The sequence below is a fragment of the Trachurus trachurus genome, assembly GCF_905171665.1.
Source record: "Trachurus trachurus genome assembly, chromosome: 18".
Taxonomy (NCBI): domain Eukaryota; kingdom Metazoa; phylum Chordata; class Actinopteri; order Carangiformes; family Carangidae; genus Trachurus; species Trachurus trachurus.
The window spans coordinates 3722943-3743638 of NC_139909.1; the positions used below are offsets into that span (position 1 = coordinate 3722943).

Here is a 20696-nt window from a genome sequence, read left to right on the forward strand (position 1 = left end):
TGTTGGAGATGAATCAATTTATAATCCTATTCCGCCACTAATTTGGTGTTATGTGACTAGTGGAGATACGGGCTTTATGAGGTGAACAGCTGCTACTGGTTAACAAGTCAGAGCTTTTGCAGCTCACTAGTTAACTAGTAAGACTATAAGCATTGCTAGTTCAGTCCTGTGGACCATTAGTCTGCCAAAAAGCCGACTTAAGTCTGGATGTGGTGCCACTAGTGCAGCTGCTGGCTTCAATAGGCTGATGTTAGAACTAGTCTGACAATTTGTGTCACAAGTTGCTAGTGACTAGTGAGAGACTTTGTTCAACTTGTGATGAACACTGACAGCTGATATCAAGGATAAATACTCAAATGGCTTATGGCCAGAAACAATACCCTGGAATGGTCGCACGGGGGCGCTCCAGACCACATAATTACATTGTAGCATGTGTTGAACAGCTGTTATTAAAGAGGAACTCAGCTCCATGTGTCCCTTGTCTCTAGTTCTGGTTAAACCACTGACTAGTAACTAGTTCCAGGGAGAATGGAGCGTCTCTTGGCTGAAAACCAACCTTGTAAGATCAGAGCCTCCGACCCGGTGTCCCAGCTCTCGTCTCCATGGCGACACCGCCACACAAACATAACGCGCTAACTCGTAACCTGTGATCTCTTGTTGATGACAGATAAGACTACACAGATATACACATGATGGTAACATGGTAGATGATAAATAACCTTATCCACCGCTCCATGGATTGATTTCTCGGCGGCTTCGTTGGAAACAAATGCACATGGAGGAGAGGAGGGTTAGAGACAGAGGAGGAGAGACCAGACCGAAGAGTTCAGGGTTAAAGTAAATATTGAGATAGGCCTAGTTATCAATATTCAGTACACATGAGCAACATTATATGTTAAGACCATATGGGAAGTTGGGAACAGTTTCCCACAGGTTATTTAATCAATATGGTGGAATATATTAAGCAACAAACTCTGTGAGCTAAAATAATTATTACAAACATGAGCAGTCTTTTCAGGGTATCCATAACCGTGACGAGGGTTGGTGAGCAGGATCACGGAGGGAAGTTGGCTAAATGAGCCGTGTCTTTTGTAACATGACTCCTCTGCTGCGTCACAGCTGGGTGTGGGCCGGCGGGGTTCAGGACAACAGCAGCGCTGGTCGACTACTGCGACAACTTAGGCAACTGTCTTCATCGTTGGTCTGAAGAATGACAGACATTGGAAAGCAGAAGAAGAAGGAGACGACGGTGTTGTTGGTTTCCCTGAATCTCCTCCTGCTGTGTCTCTCTGCATGTCTGTCCTCTGACGGTAAGGACCGTAGTTTACTGTAGTGTAACTAGTGTGGTTAGTTACAGTTGAGTGAGCAGCTGCCGTCCGTCGCTCTCTGTCAACATGGCCAATCGCTCTCTTTTGTTTGGCACCGTATCAAGTGTAGCCTAGGCTACGGAGTGATTGTTTCAGAGGGTTAGGACAGGAGAACGGACTCACTGTAGAGTCCTGGTGTGACGATGTGTTCAAGTGCAGCGGGACACGACGCTGCCTTGTGTAATGGCGCAGTTCTGTTGTTCTCTTCCTGGTTGATGGCGCAGGAGGATAAAGTAGGCTACAGTAGGCTAACATGGACCAGAATCAGATGATCACTTAATTAGCCTACTCTGCCGAGTAGAGATGGTTTCTACTTTACACAACTTTTGCCTCATTGGTCCACAGTGTATTTACAGAACGGACTGAGCTACAGTAGAACCAGTAGAACCAGTTGAACCTACACCAGAGTAGAGTGAATCTGACACATGGCCAACTAGTCTGCTTGCCAAAAATGAGTACCCGGAAATGTTGAGTACCCCCAGGTAAAAAAGTAATATACTTTAATGTACTAAAAATGTACTTAATTTTCTGAAAGTACATTTCTAGCACATTTTGACTTTATGTGTTAAAATAAAGTAAACCAAAAATATATTATAAATGTATTAATTAAAAATATATTATTCCCTCAGTAGTACTTCAGTTTACTTAGATAAAGTACACTATTTAGTACTAATACTTGAATTCATATTAAGTATATTCATATAAAATATACTAACACTGACATATATATATAAGTGTTTGATTAGTATATTTATTTATTATGTACTTTGAATGCGTTAAATATAAGTTTAATGTCGGTGTATTTGCAGCTACTTTTATCAAGTGCACTTTTAGCACCCTTTCAATAAGTTCACTTTTATAACACTTTTTTCATATCATTGTTAGCACAGCAGTGTTAAAGTGCACTTAAAATAAGTATATTAATAATTGAATACTACTTCAGTGGTAAATTAGTGTATTCTTCATAAGTACACTATAAACCAGAACAAATTCATCAGTATGTAGCCATTTCTTTTAGTGTGCTAAGATCAGTTAAAATAATAAAAAAGTAAAAAAAAAAAAAAAAAAAAAAAGTAAAATAATGTACAATAACAGTTAATTTCTGCAGCTGACCTTTTCTCTTCAACCTTTTAAAATAATGTATTTTACCAGCAAAATGCAACAATGCTGTTATGTAACAATACCTTTTCTAATTGAAAAAATATCCTTACTTTTCTATTTCAATTTTAAAATGTTAGCAATTAGTGTTATAAAGTATTTGGATTACTTCAACACCACCGTTGTTTTTATGCAATATTTAAAAATCCATCCATTCTCCAAATTTAATGGTGAATTTTGAATAAACATGAACATCAACAATAGAGCACCTTTCAATTGACCATGTGCTTTTATATAATGCAGTAGTCACCAGTATTTCTAATTAAAAAACAGTACAACCTTGTGTATGTCTTATCACATGGAAGGTTATCGCTCTGGATACGTGCGCATGGACATTACTACGGTGGCCGAGAGGGACCGTACATTACCGTGTGTCTTTTTACAGTCTATGGGTGCACACCGTTAATATAATACATCCATGGTGTACACAGACTTTTTAAAAATTTTTTTTGCAAGAACGTAGAGTCTGCGTCTGACAGACAATTTTGTCAGAATTTAAAATTTACATGTGGTGGACATTTTTCAAATTGACCCTGAAGTACTCGTGGCGCTGTGCTGCCGCTGATTGGTTACCCCCGAATGCAACCTGCTTGATGCTGAGGGAAGCGTTGTCAGTTATATTACGGGATGTTTTATTTTAGCATCGTTCAGGTATTAAAACGGCCGGACCTCTCCAGTGAAGACGGATGGATACAAGCAGATACAAGTGTGCTGGGGCAGCAGGAAAGCACCTAAAAACAAAGTGGCCGCAAAACTGCTCTTACTCGGAGGTTTGTATTGCTCGTGCATGCTGTGAAATATCTTTTGAATAAATATTCTTTCTACTAATGACTAAGTTAAACAAGATAATAGGCAAACTTATCATTCACAAACTGCATTAGCTAATAACTAGCTAGCTAGCTGTTAGCGGCAGACGGCAGCTAATGCTAGCGTAAATGGTGCTAACTTAGTGCAACTTAAGATGAGATTTTGTGTGAACATTTATGAGCTGCTGTGTGGAGAATGTTTAGCAAAAATTGCCCACTGTAAAGAAAATAAAAATTGTTTGTACAAATTTGTTATGCTAGCACTTGCTGCCAGCCACTACTGTTAGTGATGATTTGATAAAGAATTTGCCAGTGGCTCATGCTAATGATTGTTAATGTTAACCTTGTATGTATTTATTTTTATGTAACTATGTTTATAAAAAGACTTAAAGTGACTTGTTGTGTATAATATTAGATTTACTGTGGTGCATTTCACGAGACATACAAAATATCTAAAATATTGAGCAAAAGAGGGAAAAAACATGGTTTTGACAGTTTGTCTGATGTATGGTTGTGGTTACAGACAACTACAAGGAGTTGATGGGGAAAAAGAAGCCTTCCTCAAGGATGAGGACATCTGGCACATGGCAGTTGCAAGGAGAAGGACCACACCTTGTACTACAACACATGATGGAAGCAAACCAAAGGTTATTTTTGTTGCTTGTGTTTTTTTCTTTAGAAAACACACTTTAATTAATAGTTATATTGTGTTGCAACTAGGGATGCCACAATACCACTAATTTTATAGATAGTTGCATTCAAATTTGTCTATAACAAAGTCGATAACAGTGTTCCCAACTATTTTCAGTGGGAAGTAGCTAAAGCCTGCAGGAAAAGTCCTGGATGTCGCTAGATAACGTCACATGCTAATTTGCATATATATGATGATGGCATGACTTTATTACATATATACAAAATAAAAAAATATTTTAAATTAAGTTAAACTAAACTGACTGACCAGCGTTTATTTCAAGAGGCTCCTCAATGTGCATCCAAATCTACCTCTAAAACTGTTTATACAGGCTGTTGCATCGACTGTAACTGAAGTATCATGAACAGAGAGATGATCATGCACTGGAATAAATTCACTATTGTTAACTCTGTCTATTTTGACAAAACAGCAGAAGTAAGCGATCCGGTCGTTTTGGCTAATGCTGCGTTCCAGGCAGGCTTTTGAAACCGTAAATTACAGCTTCAAGTCACAACTTACGACTTTGTACGTTCCAGGCAACCCACTCGTGTTTTTCTGACCTGTTTTACCTGTGAAAGTCACTATAACGGCCACTCGTAACTTCTGACCCGTGAACTCGTACCAGATCGAACTGGTACGACTTCACAGGTCGGAAAAACACGAGTTATGAGTTTCCTTGAACGCACCATTACAGTCCTCGTCCCTACGTCACCACATTCACGGTGTCCCTTGGCTGCACACACAGCCCTGCATGCCGTTCTCTCTCCTCATTGGATAAAAACTGTAGGATACGATAAATGTTTTCTCCTCGGCTCAGAGCAGAGCAGAGGGACCGACAGACCCGTGTTTCAGACCAAACACTCTATGTAAGTGATTGCTGTCGGAAGATATAACTATTTAAGACTTATATTAACACAAATATATCACTTACTTCTGCTTTAAATCATTTAGAATAAAAACGATGGGGACCAGTGATTGGTCTTCTCTGGGGTCAGATGATCCAAATTTGAATAAAAATGTTACGATGAAGAGAAACTGTTTGAAAATGTTGTTAAAGATGTAGGCTACTTAAATGTACTTTATTATGCACATTTTCCCTGTAATGCCGTGTGTGTTAAAAATAAACTTTTGTTCTACCTCAAGCATGTTGTTATTATTTTTTATGTTTACTTAAAAGTAATTTGAAATTCTAATTAATTATAAAAAAATATACTTTCTGTGTACCGTTGAAGTGTACTTTAATGAAATACATCTAGTATACTTTCTGCACACATAATTAGTGGACTCACAGTATATTATTTTCGATGTGCTAACAGTGTACTTAGTATACTAATGATATATCATGAGTGCTACTTTAGACATACTAAAGTACAACTTAGTGTACTTATCTGTACTATTTTGAGACACCATTAAGATGAACTGTAATATACTTAAGTACAACTTTTTAATTTTTATTTAATTTGTGTAAATATATTTAAAATGCAATGGCAACACATTATGATTAAATTAGAAATACATTTCCAGTATATTCTAAATTTATTAATAGTAATCTGAAAAGTGGATTAAAGTATACTTTAAATCGAACTAAAGAACATTATAAATAAGTACAGTATTAGTAGAGAAAAGTGTACTTAAGTATATTTAAGTTGATCTTAATGGTGTCTCAAAATAGTACAGTCAAGTACACTAAGTTGTATTTTAGTATATCTTAAGTAGCAATAATGAAATATCATTAGTATACTAAGTACGTTTTTAGTACTCGAAAATAACACACTTTGAGTACAATAATTTTGTGCTTATGAAGTACACTAAGTGTGCTTAAATTTAGTATGTTAAAGTACACTTTTTTTTCGCCTGGGCCCCAAAGTTTTATGTTAGAAATATATAGTATGGGTCCCCAGTATTCAGAAACTGCCGGATGCTAACTTATATATATTGGGCAATTAGCACAATTGACATAATTAGCATAAATTAGCATAATTTCCTATATGGGCAATATTTCAGCAAAATTGACTTGGCTGATCTGGGCAATATTGGAGTGGTTTTAGGGGTTATTGATGATGCTGAATCCATTTCTGACATTTTCAAAATTCAAAATGGCTGTCTAAACCGGAAGGGACCAGATTGAAATCCATCAAAATCGGCCCACTGGCGGTTTAAATCTGGTCACTACCGGTTTAGACAGCCGTTTTGAATTTTGAAAATGTCAGAAATGGATTCAGCATCATCAATAACCCCTAAAACCACTCCAATATTGCCCAGATCAGCCAAGTCAATTTTGCTGAAATATTGCCCATATAGGAAATTATGCTAATTTATGCTAATTATGTCAATTGTGCTAATTGCCCAATATATATAAGTTAGCATCCGGCAGTTTCTGAATACTGGGGACCCATACTATCTATTTCTAACATAAAACTTTGGGGTACTCAACATTTCCGGGTTCACAATGGGGCCCTATGAGCTGGCAAGTACAGATGTTACTGGTTCAAAATTGCGGACTTCACGCGTGGTCCACGCGAGACGGCACAAGACTCAGGAATTTTTTTTCTTTGGCGAGACAAGAGGTTTTAATGAAAAGCCTCAATGTGCCAAAACAACCGCCAGGTGGCATCTGTGAGAACGGAGGACGACAGGCGGATGACTCAGTGATCTGTGCAGTAATCCACATCTTAACCTCTAGGCTATTAAACTAGAACTAACTACTGTATACCCTGCCTAAATCACATAAACTATTGTAATATGATAAAGCCTGTCTTGCTTTATGACTTGATGATTATGTATCACAAATTATGAAGGATCATCTGCGCAAGGCAAAGATGATAGCATCAACAAAACACGTCGTAACACACGCGGCTGTATGGGACAGGCTTTTATTTAATTCAGCACTCACTTTAAGTTAAACACTTTTTAATTCATAAAAACTGCTCGGCAGCGAGAAACGGACGCGTTTCGGCAATCAGCCGTCCTCAGCGTTTTTTGACTTTGAATTTTTTTGGACTGGCACCCGATTCACCCGTTCATACCTTGAGTTGAGCACGCCAGGTTTGCTGATTTTATTTAATTCAGAACAAACCGCTTAGCAAAAATGGAAAATATAGTCTATAATAATTAATTGATCTGTTGTTTGGCCACTGTTTGAAAATAACCCGAATTATGAGCAAATAATCTGATTCAGAGCAGCAGTCATAATCAGACTTCTTCTAAATAAACCTAAACATTCATTCTTTTTTCTCTTCTTCTTCACAGGAGAAAATGAGGTGCGCTGCGCTCACGGACGCGTTGATGTTTTGTGATTTATCTGCTGCCTTGACTCTGCCCTTTATAGCCTACATGTGCGTTCAGATTAACAATAAGACAAGCCATGGTTGAGTTTATTGAGTTAATAATCAGCATCTTAGTACCTCTGATCCGGAGCGATAGTGTTATGAAAATCGCTACAGTTGAACTGGTCTGGTTTTTAGCTGCTCAATCTCATTGTTTCAAAGAAAAGGGATTGATTTTTATAACGAAATGAAACGAAAACAATATTATATTGATACATTGTTGTAAAAAAAAAAAATCCAAAAGAAACGAAAATGAACTAAAGAAAATAACTTTCACACACACATTAAAACAGTGCGATTGGTTGAAAGCTGATAATTAGCCATGTGCTTATAAGCTGATTGGCCGAAACCAAGAACAAAGCCGCGTGAATGGCCAATCGCCATGTGTTAACGGCCGACATGTAAATCAGCTGTTTCGATGGGCGTTATCTGAATAGAGATGTTAATGTGGTACTTTGCACATAGGCTACTTTCTGTAACTGGAAGAAAAACAGCCAGCTGGAAGAATGTGTTGCCTAAATCTTTTACTGTGTGGGAGATCTCCACCAACGTAGCCGGGGAGAAAGTGATCAAAAGTTGTATTGTGTGTTTAATGCAATAATAATATGACCTAACAACAGATGAATTCGTACATAAACAGGTCCTAAATTATGAAATGTCATAGTTTTGAAGTTTAGAGGCAAAACAGGTTTTATTGTCAGTAGTCGCTGCACGGACGATTGATACAGCTGTTTCAAATGTCCCTCACGCCACCGTGCGTAGTGATTGTGGTCACACTGCGCGATCAATATCTGTATATAAATCACCAAATTAATAGCCTAAGGCCCAATCCCATTTCTCTTTTTTACCCCTACCCCTTCCCCTACCCCTTGCCCCTCGCCCCTTGAAACGGAGCTACAAGGGGTAGGGGTAGAAAGTCAACCCCTCCGAATTGGGACACCCCTTCAACAATCACATACGTCATCACGTAGTCTCACTGGCTTTTACGTAAGCTGATGCGGCGAGCTTTTGCCAGAAATCAAATAGCGTGTTCCATATAACTTAATAAAATAAGATAAAACTTAATGCAGACTGATCGGTTCATTGTAAAACATTTATTTACTGATGTAAATGTGGTGATTTCTGTACACAGAGCCCAGAGGCAGCGCTGCCTGCTCCTCTGACTGGTACACACATGAAGCTTAACTTTTCATCCAAATAAACTAATGTTACTGCCACAATTGTCAGATTTCATCAATGAGACCAACATTTAAATGCTGAAAAGAATTTAACATGCTGGTGGTAAACCTCTAAAAACCCGCGGATAAGTTAATTAACGACCGCCTTCTCTCCCGGCGGGACCGGGACGAGGACGTAATTTGGCCGGTGGAGCAGCGCTGCAGACCGGCTGCTGCCTCTGTGAGGAGCCGCTCCTCCTGGAGCTTCACTTCTCCGAAAAATCGTCGGAGCAAACTTCTAACCCGCCGTCATTTGGATAAACTAACCGCACAAATTTGGATCTAAACAGTTACTTTCTCGCAAGAAAAAATATTAAAACTTAATAAAGTGACGTAATAACAGCGCTACAGTGAGAAATAAAACAGCTTTTCGTTTTACAGCCACCGCTGCCGGCTGCCGCAAGATGCATTCTGGGAAATTTTCATACCCCTCCGTTTGGAGTGTGCCTCTGAAAAATCTCCGTTTGGAGGGCTATGTAGCCCTACCCCTTCCCCCTACCCCTCTGTCCTAACGGGGATTGGGACACCCCTACCCCTACACGTGAACGCGCAAAACGGAGGGGTAGGGGTAAGTGGTAGGGCCAAGGGGGGAAATGGGATTGGGCCCAACTGTTTTGCAATGAACAACAACCGATTTGAATGAACAACATGTATTTTTAATAAACACCACATATTTTTAATGTTCGTGTTTATGACGTGAATCAACAGATATTCAGCAAAGTGAGGGGAAAATGCCGAGGGAAAAATGACAATATGTTCAACTGTGTATCCATAAACATGACTTAGGGCAGGGAAATAAGTAAATTAAATGAAAATGCAGTTGTCCAACAACTTGTACAAAAGAAGAAAGGCGAGTTTAATCGAAATGCGGATCTTGACAATTGCGCACGGGACAAAAATATTTATTTGACCTATTTATATTGTGAGAAATTATGTGACATTTTGGCAATGACGAGTACACTAGTATGTTGTCCGATATGCTGCATAAAAACGAGAGTAATGTCAGTAGTTTCTGTTTAAAACATGCTGTTTCAACCGTCCCTCCTCTGTGTCTCAAACGACCCGCATAGGTGGGGCGTTTGAGACAAATGTCAACTTACGTTCAAAGTTATAAAACAGCGCGATCATCCAACATATGTGTTAAATTACACTTGTAACTAAGAAAATACACATGTGAGTTGTTGATCACATGATAAAAATGTTTGTGTACATAACGTCATCTTTGAAAAAGACGTTTAAATGAAAAGTGTATCAATCGACCCGGCTCTCCCCTAGACTATATTTTCCATTTTTGCTAAGCGGTTTGTTCTGAATTAAATAAAAGCCTGTCCCATACAGCCGCGTGTGTTACGCCGTGTTTTGTTGATGCTATCATCTTTGCCTTGCGCAGATGATCCTTCATAATTAAAAATAAAAAGTCCAGGCCGGCTGCATGGCTGACGGTGTCACCACTCTCATTATCACTGGCTGTTTGTGTTGTCTGTCAAAAAATGGATGAATTAAACCTATAGACTTTGTATCGGCCGCGTCTTCTATCGAGGGAAAGTTATTTATCCTATGTTTTATCGCCCAGCCCCAAAGTGACACAGACCCGTTCATTCACAAGAAATCATCCAGCTGCACTCTCAAACAAGGTGCGGAGTGAGAAATCTGCGGCACTACTGCACAGTACTGTAGTTGGCTCATTTTAAAAACACATTTTGGAGATGACGAGACAGATGACCGAAAAAAGAGAGTGAGACGTGGGCTATAGTCTACTGTAGCTGCCGTCGTTACATTTTGTCATTGAAAAACTAGGCTACTATATTATTTACTGTCTGCAGCTAGTTCTCCTTTCATCCTCTTGTATTCTGTATCATGAACAGCGCCACTCCTAATCGCGGCTATCAGGCTGTCAGCATTGTCCCCAAAACGTCTGAGCAGTATTTAGTACGGTGCTGCCACCTAGAGGAAAACAGTTGTGGTGAAAAGTCACGCGATCACGCGATCCTGCAGTGCAGGAAAAACCCCGCAATTTTGAACCAGTAACATCTGTAGACTAAACTCCAAGCTGCTCATTTGGAAATCAACAACATGCCTGAACAGATAAGTGTCTGCAGGAAGTGATGAAGTCTGGTCTGACAAATAGCCTACAATATGAAGTTTAAAATGGAGAAGCCAGAGAGCAGATCTTAGTTAGTCCTGGACTCTCCACAGCCTGTAGCATCAGAACTGTAACATCTCCTGAATGAGTTCAGATGTAGGTTCAGTGGTGAACTGAGTCTCATGAGGACAAAGGTCTGGATATGTTCAGAGCTGTTTGAATATGAACTATCCGAAGAAAACTGGATAACTGTCTAACTTCCTGTTTATTTGTTGTTGCTGTGATTCAGATCATCAAGACCTAGTAGTGAAACCAGGAGAAAACGTCACTCTATCGTGTTATAGTTCAGGAAAGGTGGAAGTCGTACAGGTAAAATGGATCAGATCTGATCTGAGGCCAGAAGGTAACATCTTCCACTACAAGGACAGTCGGGTTCAAAAAGACTCCCAGCTTCCGTCTTATCGTGGTCGAGTGGAGCTGAAAGATCCAGAGAAGAAGAACGGAGACTTTTCTGTGGTTCTGAAGAACGTCACCTTCAATGATGCTGGGAGATACGAGTGTTACGTTAGAAACACAGGAAGTGTCCTCAAGCTGATCAGCAGCTTCTACCTGACTGTTCAGGACTCAGGTGAGTTTTACACTTGATGTGGTCACATGACATCACTGCTCCTGATGCTCAGATGTTTCTCTGTTTCATTCCCAGTGAACATCACAGATGAATCTGGACAGTCTGTCTCTCTGCCATGTCGAGCTCCCAGCAACACTGAGATCGTAGTTGTGGAGTGGACCAGACCTGGACTGGGGCAAGAATATGTGTTGTTGTACCGGGACAAGAAACCTGATCTACACAACCAGCTTCCATCGTATCAGAACCGGGTGGAGCTGAAGGACAGAGAGATGAAGGACGGAGACGTGTCCATGATCCTGAACAACGTGACCACAGACGATGCAGGAACGTACGAGTGTCGAGCCGTCATGAGAGAAACAAACATCAGGAGAAGATCTGCTAAGAATGAACCCATCAGCATCGTCCACCTGGAGGTTCATCAGTCAGGTGAGTCCCAGAGTCCAGACTCTGTTGTGTTCTTCACTCATCACCGACCTGACAGCTGATACCTCACTCTGCTTCTCTCTGCAGGAGACACAGAGGAGAGAGGAGACGAGGAGGGAAACAGCAGAGGACGTGTTGGAATGGGAGTTGGTCTGGCTCTGTTTGTTGCTGTTGGTGTTGGTGTTGCTGTTGCTGTTTGTGTTGTTGGTGTTGTTGGTGTTGTTGGTGGTGGTCTGTTCTATCGAAAACGTAGAGGACTCCCAGGTCAGGGTTCAACCAAATTTCCTACTGATGAAGAGTCACTGCCAGCTTCAACAGTCAACATTAAAATGGAGGATGAGGTTCTTGTGTCTGACCCCTTCAGCATCTGATCTTCTCCTCCAAGTCTCTGTCTCTGCAGTAGACAGACCAGTGTCTCCTGACAAACTGTCCTGTCTCAAACTGTCTCAGTCCAGATCTAAACTTCAGCTCCAGAACAAACTGAGAGACTCCAGAGCAGAAACATTGATGAGGAAACCAGACACTCTGATTGGCTGTGATGCTGAGGTCACAGTTACAGGTGAGATCCCCTTCTGGAATTGCTACCTTAGCGCGGTGGAGGGGTTTTGTTCTGCAGGAGATACAGAGGAGAGAGGAGACAAGGAGGGAGGAGGCGAGGATTCACATGTTGGACTGACACTGGGTCTGTTTGTTGTTGGTGCTGTTGCTTGTATCGTCTATAGAAAACTCACAAAGCAGAGTCTATGTGAAATGCAACAGATCAGATCATCTGAAGAAGATAAAGAGACCACATGGAAAAGTCCTGGAAATGTTCCTGACTCTGGACTTCTGATCATTCTCCACTAATCATCCACCTCTACCTGTGTAAGATCAGATGCAGGTGGATGATTAGTGGAGAATGATGTAGTTTGTAAATAATAATAATAACAACAACAGTAATGTAATCCAGCTAGGTTGTTGCATGTAAATTAGGGTTGCAAACAATTAATCGACTATCGATTAATTGTCGATAAGAATTTAATCGATTAAATTAAATTACTTGCAATTAATCGTTCCTTTTCAATGGGAGTTTTACTGTGAAATGTAAACAAGCAAAGCCGACATAATGTAGCGGATCTCTGTGTAAACGTGTGCAGCGCACTGCAGCACACAAGGGAGAGAGGGAGAGGAGGTGAAAAGAGACAACACTGTTACCTGTTGTAGCTATAGGGACTCAGGCTGTACCATCGCTGTAGGAGCCATTTGCGCTTTTATTTTGGTGTTTCTACTTGGCGGGTTTTATTGTGGTGACTTCCGCTGACACCCGAAGTGCATCATGCACACCGGGTCACGGGGGGTTATTTAAAGGGATAGTTCAACATTTTTGAAAATTGGCCCATCACCATGATCCCCCTAGTAATAGCAGTAGGTTCGTTACCTTTAATTGTTGGTCCAAGCTGCTTTTAGATCGGGGGAGAAGAATACCGAGCGGCGCAGCTACACTACGGAGGCTAATGGAATTTCTTGGTTTTGCTCATCAAACTCAGTGAAATACACAACCAAAAAACTCAAAAACGCTGTGGTGGACAAGTTGTGACCTGCACATTCACCACGCTTTGAGATAATAGCGGAAAGTTGCGAGATGGAGTTGTTTTAGAGGCAAAGTCGGACTTTACACTCTAGACGGCTGCTCGGCGGAGTGATTTCAAAAGCGCCTGTTTACTGCAGATACGTCCGTATACTACGGCACTGGCTGAGGTGCGCACACTGTGTCCCTCCGACCAGTGGTTCACTGAAGAAAGTAGTTCCGAGTATTTGCTTCACTTCTCTTAACTTTCCGCTATTATCTCATAGCGTGGTGAATGTGCAGGTCACAACTTGTCCACCACAGCGTTTTTGAGTTTTTTGGTTGTGTATTTGCTGAGTTTGATGAGCAAAACCAAGAAATTCCATTAGCCTCCGTAGTGTAGCTGCGCCGCTCGGTATTCTTCTCCCCCGATCTAAAAGCAGCTTGGACCAACAATTAAAGGTAACGAACCTACTGCTATTACTAGGGGGATCATGGCGATGGGCCAATTTTCAAAAATGTTGAACTATCCCTTTAAACCATGGACAATCAGCCTACAGGTGTGCTGGTCGAAGGCATACAGTTTTGACCGTGTCTTTATGTGCTTTCGTGTCCCATCCGCCAAGGAGGTATTGTTGTATTTTGTTATAATAAATGCGTGTTTTAGCACAAACCCTCGCCTTGGGCACCTTTTGTTGTTTGCTGCACTAGCACGCGTCCGAACACTGGAGACCAGCAACCGTGCCCTCTTATAGGGAAAAGAAGGGCACGTACAAAAGTCAAAACTGTGCTTCACTAAGAACATTGAATGCCGTTCGTGTTGCGAGGGATCAGGCCTGAGCCACGCCACACCACCGAGCCAGATCGCTGCCGTCACCGGAGCCATAGGGGCTGCAGGATGTCGGAGCCAGCGGAGCGAGTGAAGAGCTGGCCGTCAGCAGAGCTGCGGGAGCTGCCTGCCGTGGCCGTAGCCATAGGGGCTGCGGGTCATCGACAACGGAGCTGCCGGCTGCCACCGCAGCTATTGGGGCTGTGGATCTACACTCGCAGCGGGGCGGTGGAGCGGCGTGGCGGCAACAGAGCGGCTGCGGCGCGGAGCAGTGAAGCTGCGGGTCGGCCCCGGAGCCATAGGGGCTGCGGGTCCTCACCGCGGAGCAGTTGGAGCTGGAGCTGCCGGTCTGCACCGTGGCCATTGGGGCCACCAGCTGAAGCTGTCGGTCATCATGTAGCCATAGGGGCTGCTGGTCGTCGTCAGCGGAAGCTGCTGGAGCTGCCGGTCTGCCATCGGAGCCATTGGGGCTGCGGGTTGCCATCCCGCCACCACAGCTTATTGACTGAATATTGATTATTACTGTTTGCTTGTTGTATGGCTCCTGGTATGTATGTTTATAAATTGCCCTGGTTGCTCCCAGAAGCAATTTGGGGCCCGGTGTGTAGGAGCCATTTGCGCTTTTATTTTGGTGTTTCTTCTTGGCGGGTTTTATTGTGGTGACTTCGGCTGACACCGGAAGTGCATCATGCACACCGGGTCACGGGGGGTTATTTAAACCATGGACAATCAGCCTACAGGTGTGCTGGTCGAAGGCATACAGTTTTGACCGTGTCTTTATGTGCTTTCGTGTCCCATCCGCCAAGGAGGTATTGTTGTATTTTGTTATAATAAATGTGTGTTTTAGCACAAACCCTCGCCTTGGGCACCTTTTGTTGTTTGCTGCACTAGCACGCGTCCGAACACTGGAGACCAGCAACCGTGCCCTCTTATAGGGAAAAGAAGGGCACGTACAATCGCTAACACACAGACGACCAGTGAGTAACGAGTCAAAAAGCCGCCGACACGGAGCTGCCTGAGGAGTTGTTATGCAGCCTGAACGCAGCTCAAACCGACCCGGTGCCTCAGCACGGCGACCAAGCTTTGATAAACACACCGGATCCGCGCTGGTTTACAGTATCCTTCCGTAGTTTAGCCGGTCGCTACCGGAGCTTAATTTAAAAAAAAAGAAAAGAAAGAAAAAGCGCTCGTTGCGGTGCCGCGGAGAACAGCGCGTGTGTCCACGCTGTGTTGGTTTATGTAACTTGAGGGGACAAATGAACCACATGTTTATTGTCATGCATTGCTGACCTGGGCATTGTTTCTCAATAAATTAGAAAAACCTTTCCTATCATTCCACTTTTCCGTGCATGGTTGAAGGAAATTTGGCTCGCATCCACGCTCCCACTCCCTCCTGCGCCGAAATGAACCAGTACGGGTGTGTGGACACAACCACCTATATTGTTGTCAGCGCCTCATCACCGCTGGTGTTAAAAGGCTCCGTTCTTTCTGCAGTCAGGTTAAAGCGCACATCCGCCGTGTTGGTAAACAAATAGTCCCTCTATATCAACGGAGGCAGCCGTGCTTGAGCAGCTTGGGTTGGAGGTGGTGTGAGTGCGGGCCAGCGGGGGAGAGGGGGGCATTCGGGTTTCAGCACGGTACGGAACAACTGGCCCTAGTGTGAGTGCGTCCTTATCTGTGGCCGCTGCCAGCGCCACACGGGCTTTGCCTTTCAGCAATCAAGCGCTGTTTTTGTCAATGTTAATAACAATAACAGCAACAGCTGTCGGCAGCTGAGATCGCTGTGCCGTCACCATAGAAACGCAAGACGCATTACGGCTCATTCGCAAAATACCTTTCAATGGAAACACCCGCAAATGGCAATTGCACTTTTTCGAAGTTTCAGAAATATCGCTTTTATTTTGCGAAAATCTGTAATGGAAACGCAGCGGTGTCTCTCATCTCATCTCATTATGATAGGACTTCAACCTCAGAGCTCTCTGTCCCAAATAACGTGCTACTTAAACATTTTCATTGTGCTGTGCTCTTAAAATAAATTAACAAATACTAGTGTAAAGTCCATAAGGAATGTTGATCTTAAATTTTCCACTTAAATTTAGGTTCTCAGGAAAATCGCCGCTTATCAATTAATCGATCATCGATCGATAAGGTCTATCAACTATCGATTAATGAATTACTCGATAATTTGCATCCCTAATGTAAATAGAAACTGTGTGTTTATCTGTTAATATTCTGGTCTGACCTGATCTGAGCAGCTCCACCCTGAGGTTTAAACTCAGGTCACATGATCCTTCATGGGTGGAGCTGTGTATTTATCACAAACGGCTCTCAGTGCGCCAAAAGTGAAAGTGTTGTGAGACATTCAGAATTCACTGTTTTATTGTTTCAGATTAAGAACAGGAAGTTGTTTGACTGTCACAGAGAGTCTGACTGGATCTCTGACGATCAATCACTGATAATCAATGAGTTCAGGTTGATCTTTGACATCTGATCAAGTCTTGATGATTCTGTGAAGCTGTTTGTGTCTGACTGTTTTACATTTAGTAAAATCACATGTTGACCTCATCTGAACTCTCTCTGATGCCACTTCCTGTTTCTGTGAATCGCACCGTCTCTTATGAATGAAAGAAATGACTGTAAAAACACAGAAAGGACTTTTTTTCTTCATTTTGACCAAACTTAATGTTTCATATATTTATGCACTTATAGATTTCAGTATGTATGTATGTATGGATTGATTGATTGCTTGATCCTCAGGAAGGTGTTCTGTTCTTCCATAAACTGATCTGAGAGCAGCTCTACAGAGTCACAGTGTTCAGGGTGAAGTGTGGTGCTGCCCCCTACTGGCTTCTGCTGCAGGTAACACCTCACATCAGGACAAACTGAAGCTGAAACTGGTTTAAACTGGACTTTAATTGATCAGTGATGGTGAACTGATCAGACTCTGTGAACATCCACAGATTCATCTCTCACTTCATTCAGAAACACATTCACTTTGGTTCAGCAGTTTGACTGGAGTCACACATGGCAATAATTGCATGGTTGATCATTGCCATCATAGAAATTATCCAAGTGTTGTTAGATTTAATTATTTTATTCTGTGGCTCGGGAGGTTTAGCAGGTCGTCCACCAACCAGAAGGTCGGCCGTTCCTCCAGGCCACATGTAGAAGCTACCTAGTTGGGACCCGCACTTGTCCCAAACTTCCATTTGGTAATTTTACAGTAGAACACCCAACATTTTTTCATATAATGAAATTTAACTGCAAAAAAATTACTATTGATTTTTACAAAAGACACCCTTGTAAAAATCACAAGTCTTATCACAGCTGCAGATATTCTTTGTTTGTGGGCATGCAGGCACACTTTTATGAGGATGCACAATACTGAAAGATACTATATAGCAAACTCTACAAGACATTATGCATGTAATTCTGGAGGGCCCTATGTAAATCAAGAGTGTATTGAATCATCTTGTTCAGGCCGGACTGATAGAGCTGGACTTTCCCTTTTTCCCTTCTGGATTTTAGAGATCAGCCATCCCCAATTTCACTGAGTACATTAATGTCAAGTGAATCTTAATTAAAACAGTCATTTGGGCAAATCCCTGTCCTGCTAAGGATATTAGCCTACCATTTTGAGCGTTTGGGAGACAATGCTATGTGCATATGATACATGAGCAAATAGAGATTGTGAACTGTTTCCAGATTCAAGTCACAAATTGAAAATCGTATGAAGCATTGCAAGCAGCTTTTCCCAGACCATAATACGATGGCATTTGCCATCACAGATTAAATTATTGGGTCCAGTGGTTAGACATTATATTGTTTGAACTAAACATTGCTTCTTTAAACAATGGCCTCCAAACCTCAATTAAAAAAGAAATGTTTGCAAATCTTTGATTTAAGCAGATGTAAGCGATCCGGTGGTTTTGGCTAACTTCTTGTCAGCCGATGGAGTTAGCAGTCCCCGCCCTCGTCCCTACGTCACCACATTCACGCGCATCCCTTAGCTGCACACACAGAGAGGACCGCCCCTTTATGCCGTTCTCTCTCCTCATTGGATAAAGGTTGTAGGATACAAGGAAACTTTTCTCCTCGGCTCAGAGCAGAGCAGAGTGACTGACAGACCCGTGTTTCAGACCAAACACTCTATGTAAGTGATTGCTGTCGGAAGATATAACTATTTAAGACTTATATTAACACAAATATTCCGCTTACTTCTGCTTTAATCAGAACCAAATACACGCAAATGTTGACCTTTCACTACACCCAATATTTTTAAATGAAAGGGAGATGGGACCTGTATCTGAGGTTAATGATCTACAGTATTTACAAGGAAAACTGAGTGACTTCCTAGGTTATCATGAAGTCATCCACGCTTTATTTATCAGTCAGATTGCTTTTGATAAATGGCAGTAAATACATAACAGTAAATACATAACTCAGAATTGTGTATTGTTTGGAATAACAACCATTTAATTTAGGCCTATCTTAATTTAAGGTATCAGAAAATAGGTACCAGGCTAGAACGGCCCAGGCTTCAAATGAGCTTTACCTGACTCGCATCAGAAAAATCATTCTCACAATTCTTAATACAGTTCTCAGAACATCATCGTGGCACTTGAAATCACAGGAGGTATCTGAAAGCAAAAGACAAAGAAGAAAGTTGTCAGTAACGCCAAGTTAGTCAAAGTAACGCAAAAAAAACCCAAACAAAAAAACAAAAAAAACAATCCTTTTGTCTGTTAAGAAAGTTGTCAGTGTTAGGCTACCAAATATTTCAAACATTTTAAACATCGAGGCACTGCAATCATGTTTCCCTGATGTGACTCACTGAGGGATGTGGTGGAGAGATGCACACTGAAGATGGTGGAGGCCATTCTGAACTCGGATCATCCACATCATGGCACCTTGATGGACCAGGAAAGCAGCGGTGGTGGATGGCTCCTCTCTTTTTGCTGCAAGACAAAGAAGAAGCTATCAGGGTTTTTTCTTCTTCTGCAAATGGTAGATGAGCTGACAGACAAATGAATTTCCCTTTGGGGATTAATAAAGTAATTTGTATTCGTATTTCTGTTTCTGCAGGTTTCAACAAGTTTTAAGTTAAATGTAAGACAAAGTTGACTAATAGGAGCCATGCGGACCGGATGGCTCCTATTGGTCAATTTCTCTCTAATACCCTCCATCCAATCCCCTCGACTCCCTGGCTCCTCCTCGTCCTGAGACGTCCCGCTTCGTCCCCACCCCCTTCCGCTTAGAAACTACAAGTGGTTTGTAACCACCCTGAGCTGCAGCCACAGACACATGAACCCCGGAATTCAGCGCCTGCTGGCCCCCACCCCCGGCTGGTCTGCTGCTGAAAGCCCCACTAGGATTCAGAGAAGAACAGTACAGAAGCACAGAATGTGTTGCTGCCCTTATTACTAGTACCAGTGCCGCGTTGAGTCTCCCTGCTCCTCTCCCCGGCACACAGTCGCCGCTGCAGCCTGAGCGGGGTCACGCTGCACACAGCCACACCGCGGCTTCGCTGAGCTACAGACCAAGGTCTTCCTAATCCTCTCCCCACACACAGCACCCTGTGCTGGGCTGCGCGGCTAGCAGCCTCCCTCCAGCTCTGGAGCTTTGCTCGACGCCGCTAATGGCGACGGTGCCCGTACCGGCGGTCCCGTTGCCGCCACCAGTTAGGCTACCGGTAGTTACGACGGCAACTGGCACCGCCTCATTACCGGCAGCTGGTGCACAGCGGCGGCAATGGGACCACAGGTACTGGCACCGTCGCCATTTGCGGCGCCAAGCAAAGCTCCAGAGCTGGAGGGAGACTGGTCGCGCCGGGCGACTGTGTGAAGAGAAGCAGGAAGACATGGGGGCAGCCATGGCCCTTTGTGGAAGAGTTTGCCTATGTCTGATTTAAATAAATACTACATAATATAATTAAAATATATAAATATAATATAATATAATATAATAAATCTTAGATCTAGTGAGTATGTATATTTTATAGGGGATGTCGTGGATATAAGTAAAGCCAAAAAAAGACAGGATTTGTAACTGCAAAAACACTTTTAAATTGTACCTCAGTTAATGCGTCTGTCAGACTGGCTCCTTTTCCTGACAAACAAAACGCGGAGAGGGGAAGGTGCCGACAATAATCACATTTATTTGTACAAAGACAATGAATGAACGGTATCAGTAGTGAAGGATATCAGTGGTGCGTGCAGGTGCATGGATGGATATGTGGGTGTTGTCTGTGCATTAAAACCAAGAGGGCAGATGCAACGGGGAAGCTGCGGGAAGCCAGGCCATGGAAGGAATGAGAGAGAGCGACGGCGTTCTCCACCCAGCTTTTAGGAGCGTGGCCACGCCCCCCCCAGCATGCACACCGGAGGCCCATGAGCAATCCTGAGGGAGAGAGAGACAGGAGAGCGAGAGGGCGCCACACACACACTCATACACACCCACTTGGGGTTGTCACGCGTCTTTGGCCCGTTCCTGATCTCTCCCCCATGGTCAGTGGCCAGGTTTAACCAGTGGGTGGCGTAGGCATTTATTTCAGTGTCTGCTGCACTGGTAGCAGCATGTTTCTTCCTAACAGCTCCTGTTGGAAGAAAATGTGAAAAATAAC

At 42.5% G+C, this 20696-nt stretch overlaps 2 protein-coding genes across 2 annotated transcripts in view; both read left to right on the forward strand.

The window, feature by feature from the left end:
- The window catches only part of LOC311001345 (RING finger protein 175-like), a 100421-nt gene that overhangs the window by 70476 nt on the left and 9249 nt on the right, over positions 1 to 20696 (forward strand). The window lies entirely within an intron of this gene.
- Positions 1101 to 13122, forward strand: LOC311001341 (signal-regulatory protein beta-2-like). The gene is made up of 4 exons (XM_083992406.1): positions 1101 to 1310; positions 10938 to 11276; positions 11352 to 11702; positions 11787 to 13122. The coding sequence occupies exons 1-4, from the start codon at positions 1211 to 1213 to the stop codon at positions 12068 to 12070; spliced, it is 1074 nt and encodes a 357-aa protein (XP_083848532.1). The 5' UTR covers positions 1101 to 1210; the 3' UTR covers positions 12071 to 13122.

Excerpts from the sequence above, each read along its gene's own strand:
- LOC311001341 (XM_083992406.1), top strand. The coding sequence starts at position 1,211 with ATGACAGACATTGGAAAGCAGAAGAAGAAGGAGACGACGGTGTTGTTG. Across the intron at positions 1,311-10,937 it reads TGCATGTCTGTCCTCTGACG|ATCATCAAGACCTAGTAGTG; the intron begins GTAAGGACCGTA and ends GCTGTGATTCAG. Across the intron at positions 11,277-11,351 it reads CCTGACTGTTCAGGACTCAG|TGAACATCACAGATGAATCT; the intron begins GTGAGTTTTACA and ends TTTCATTCCCAG.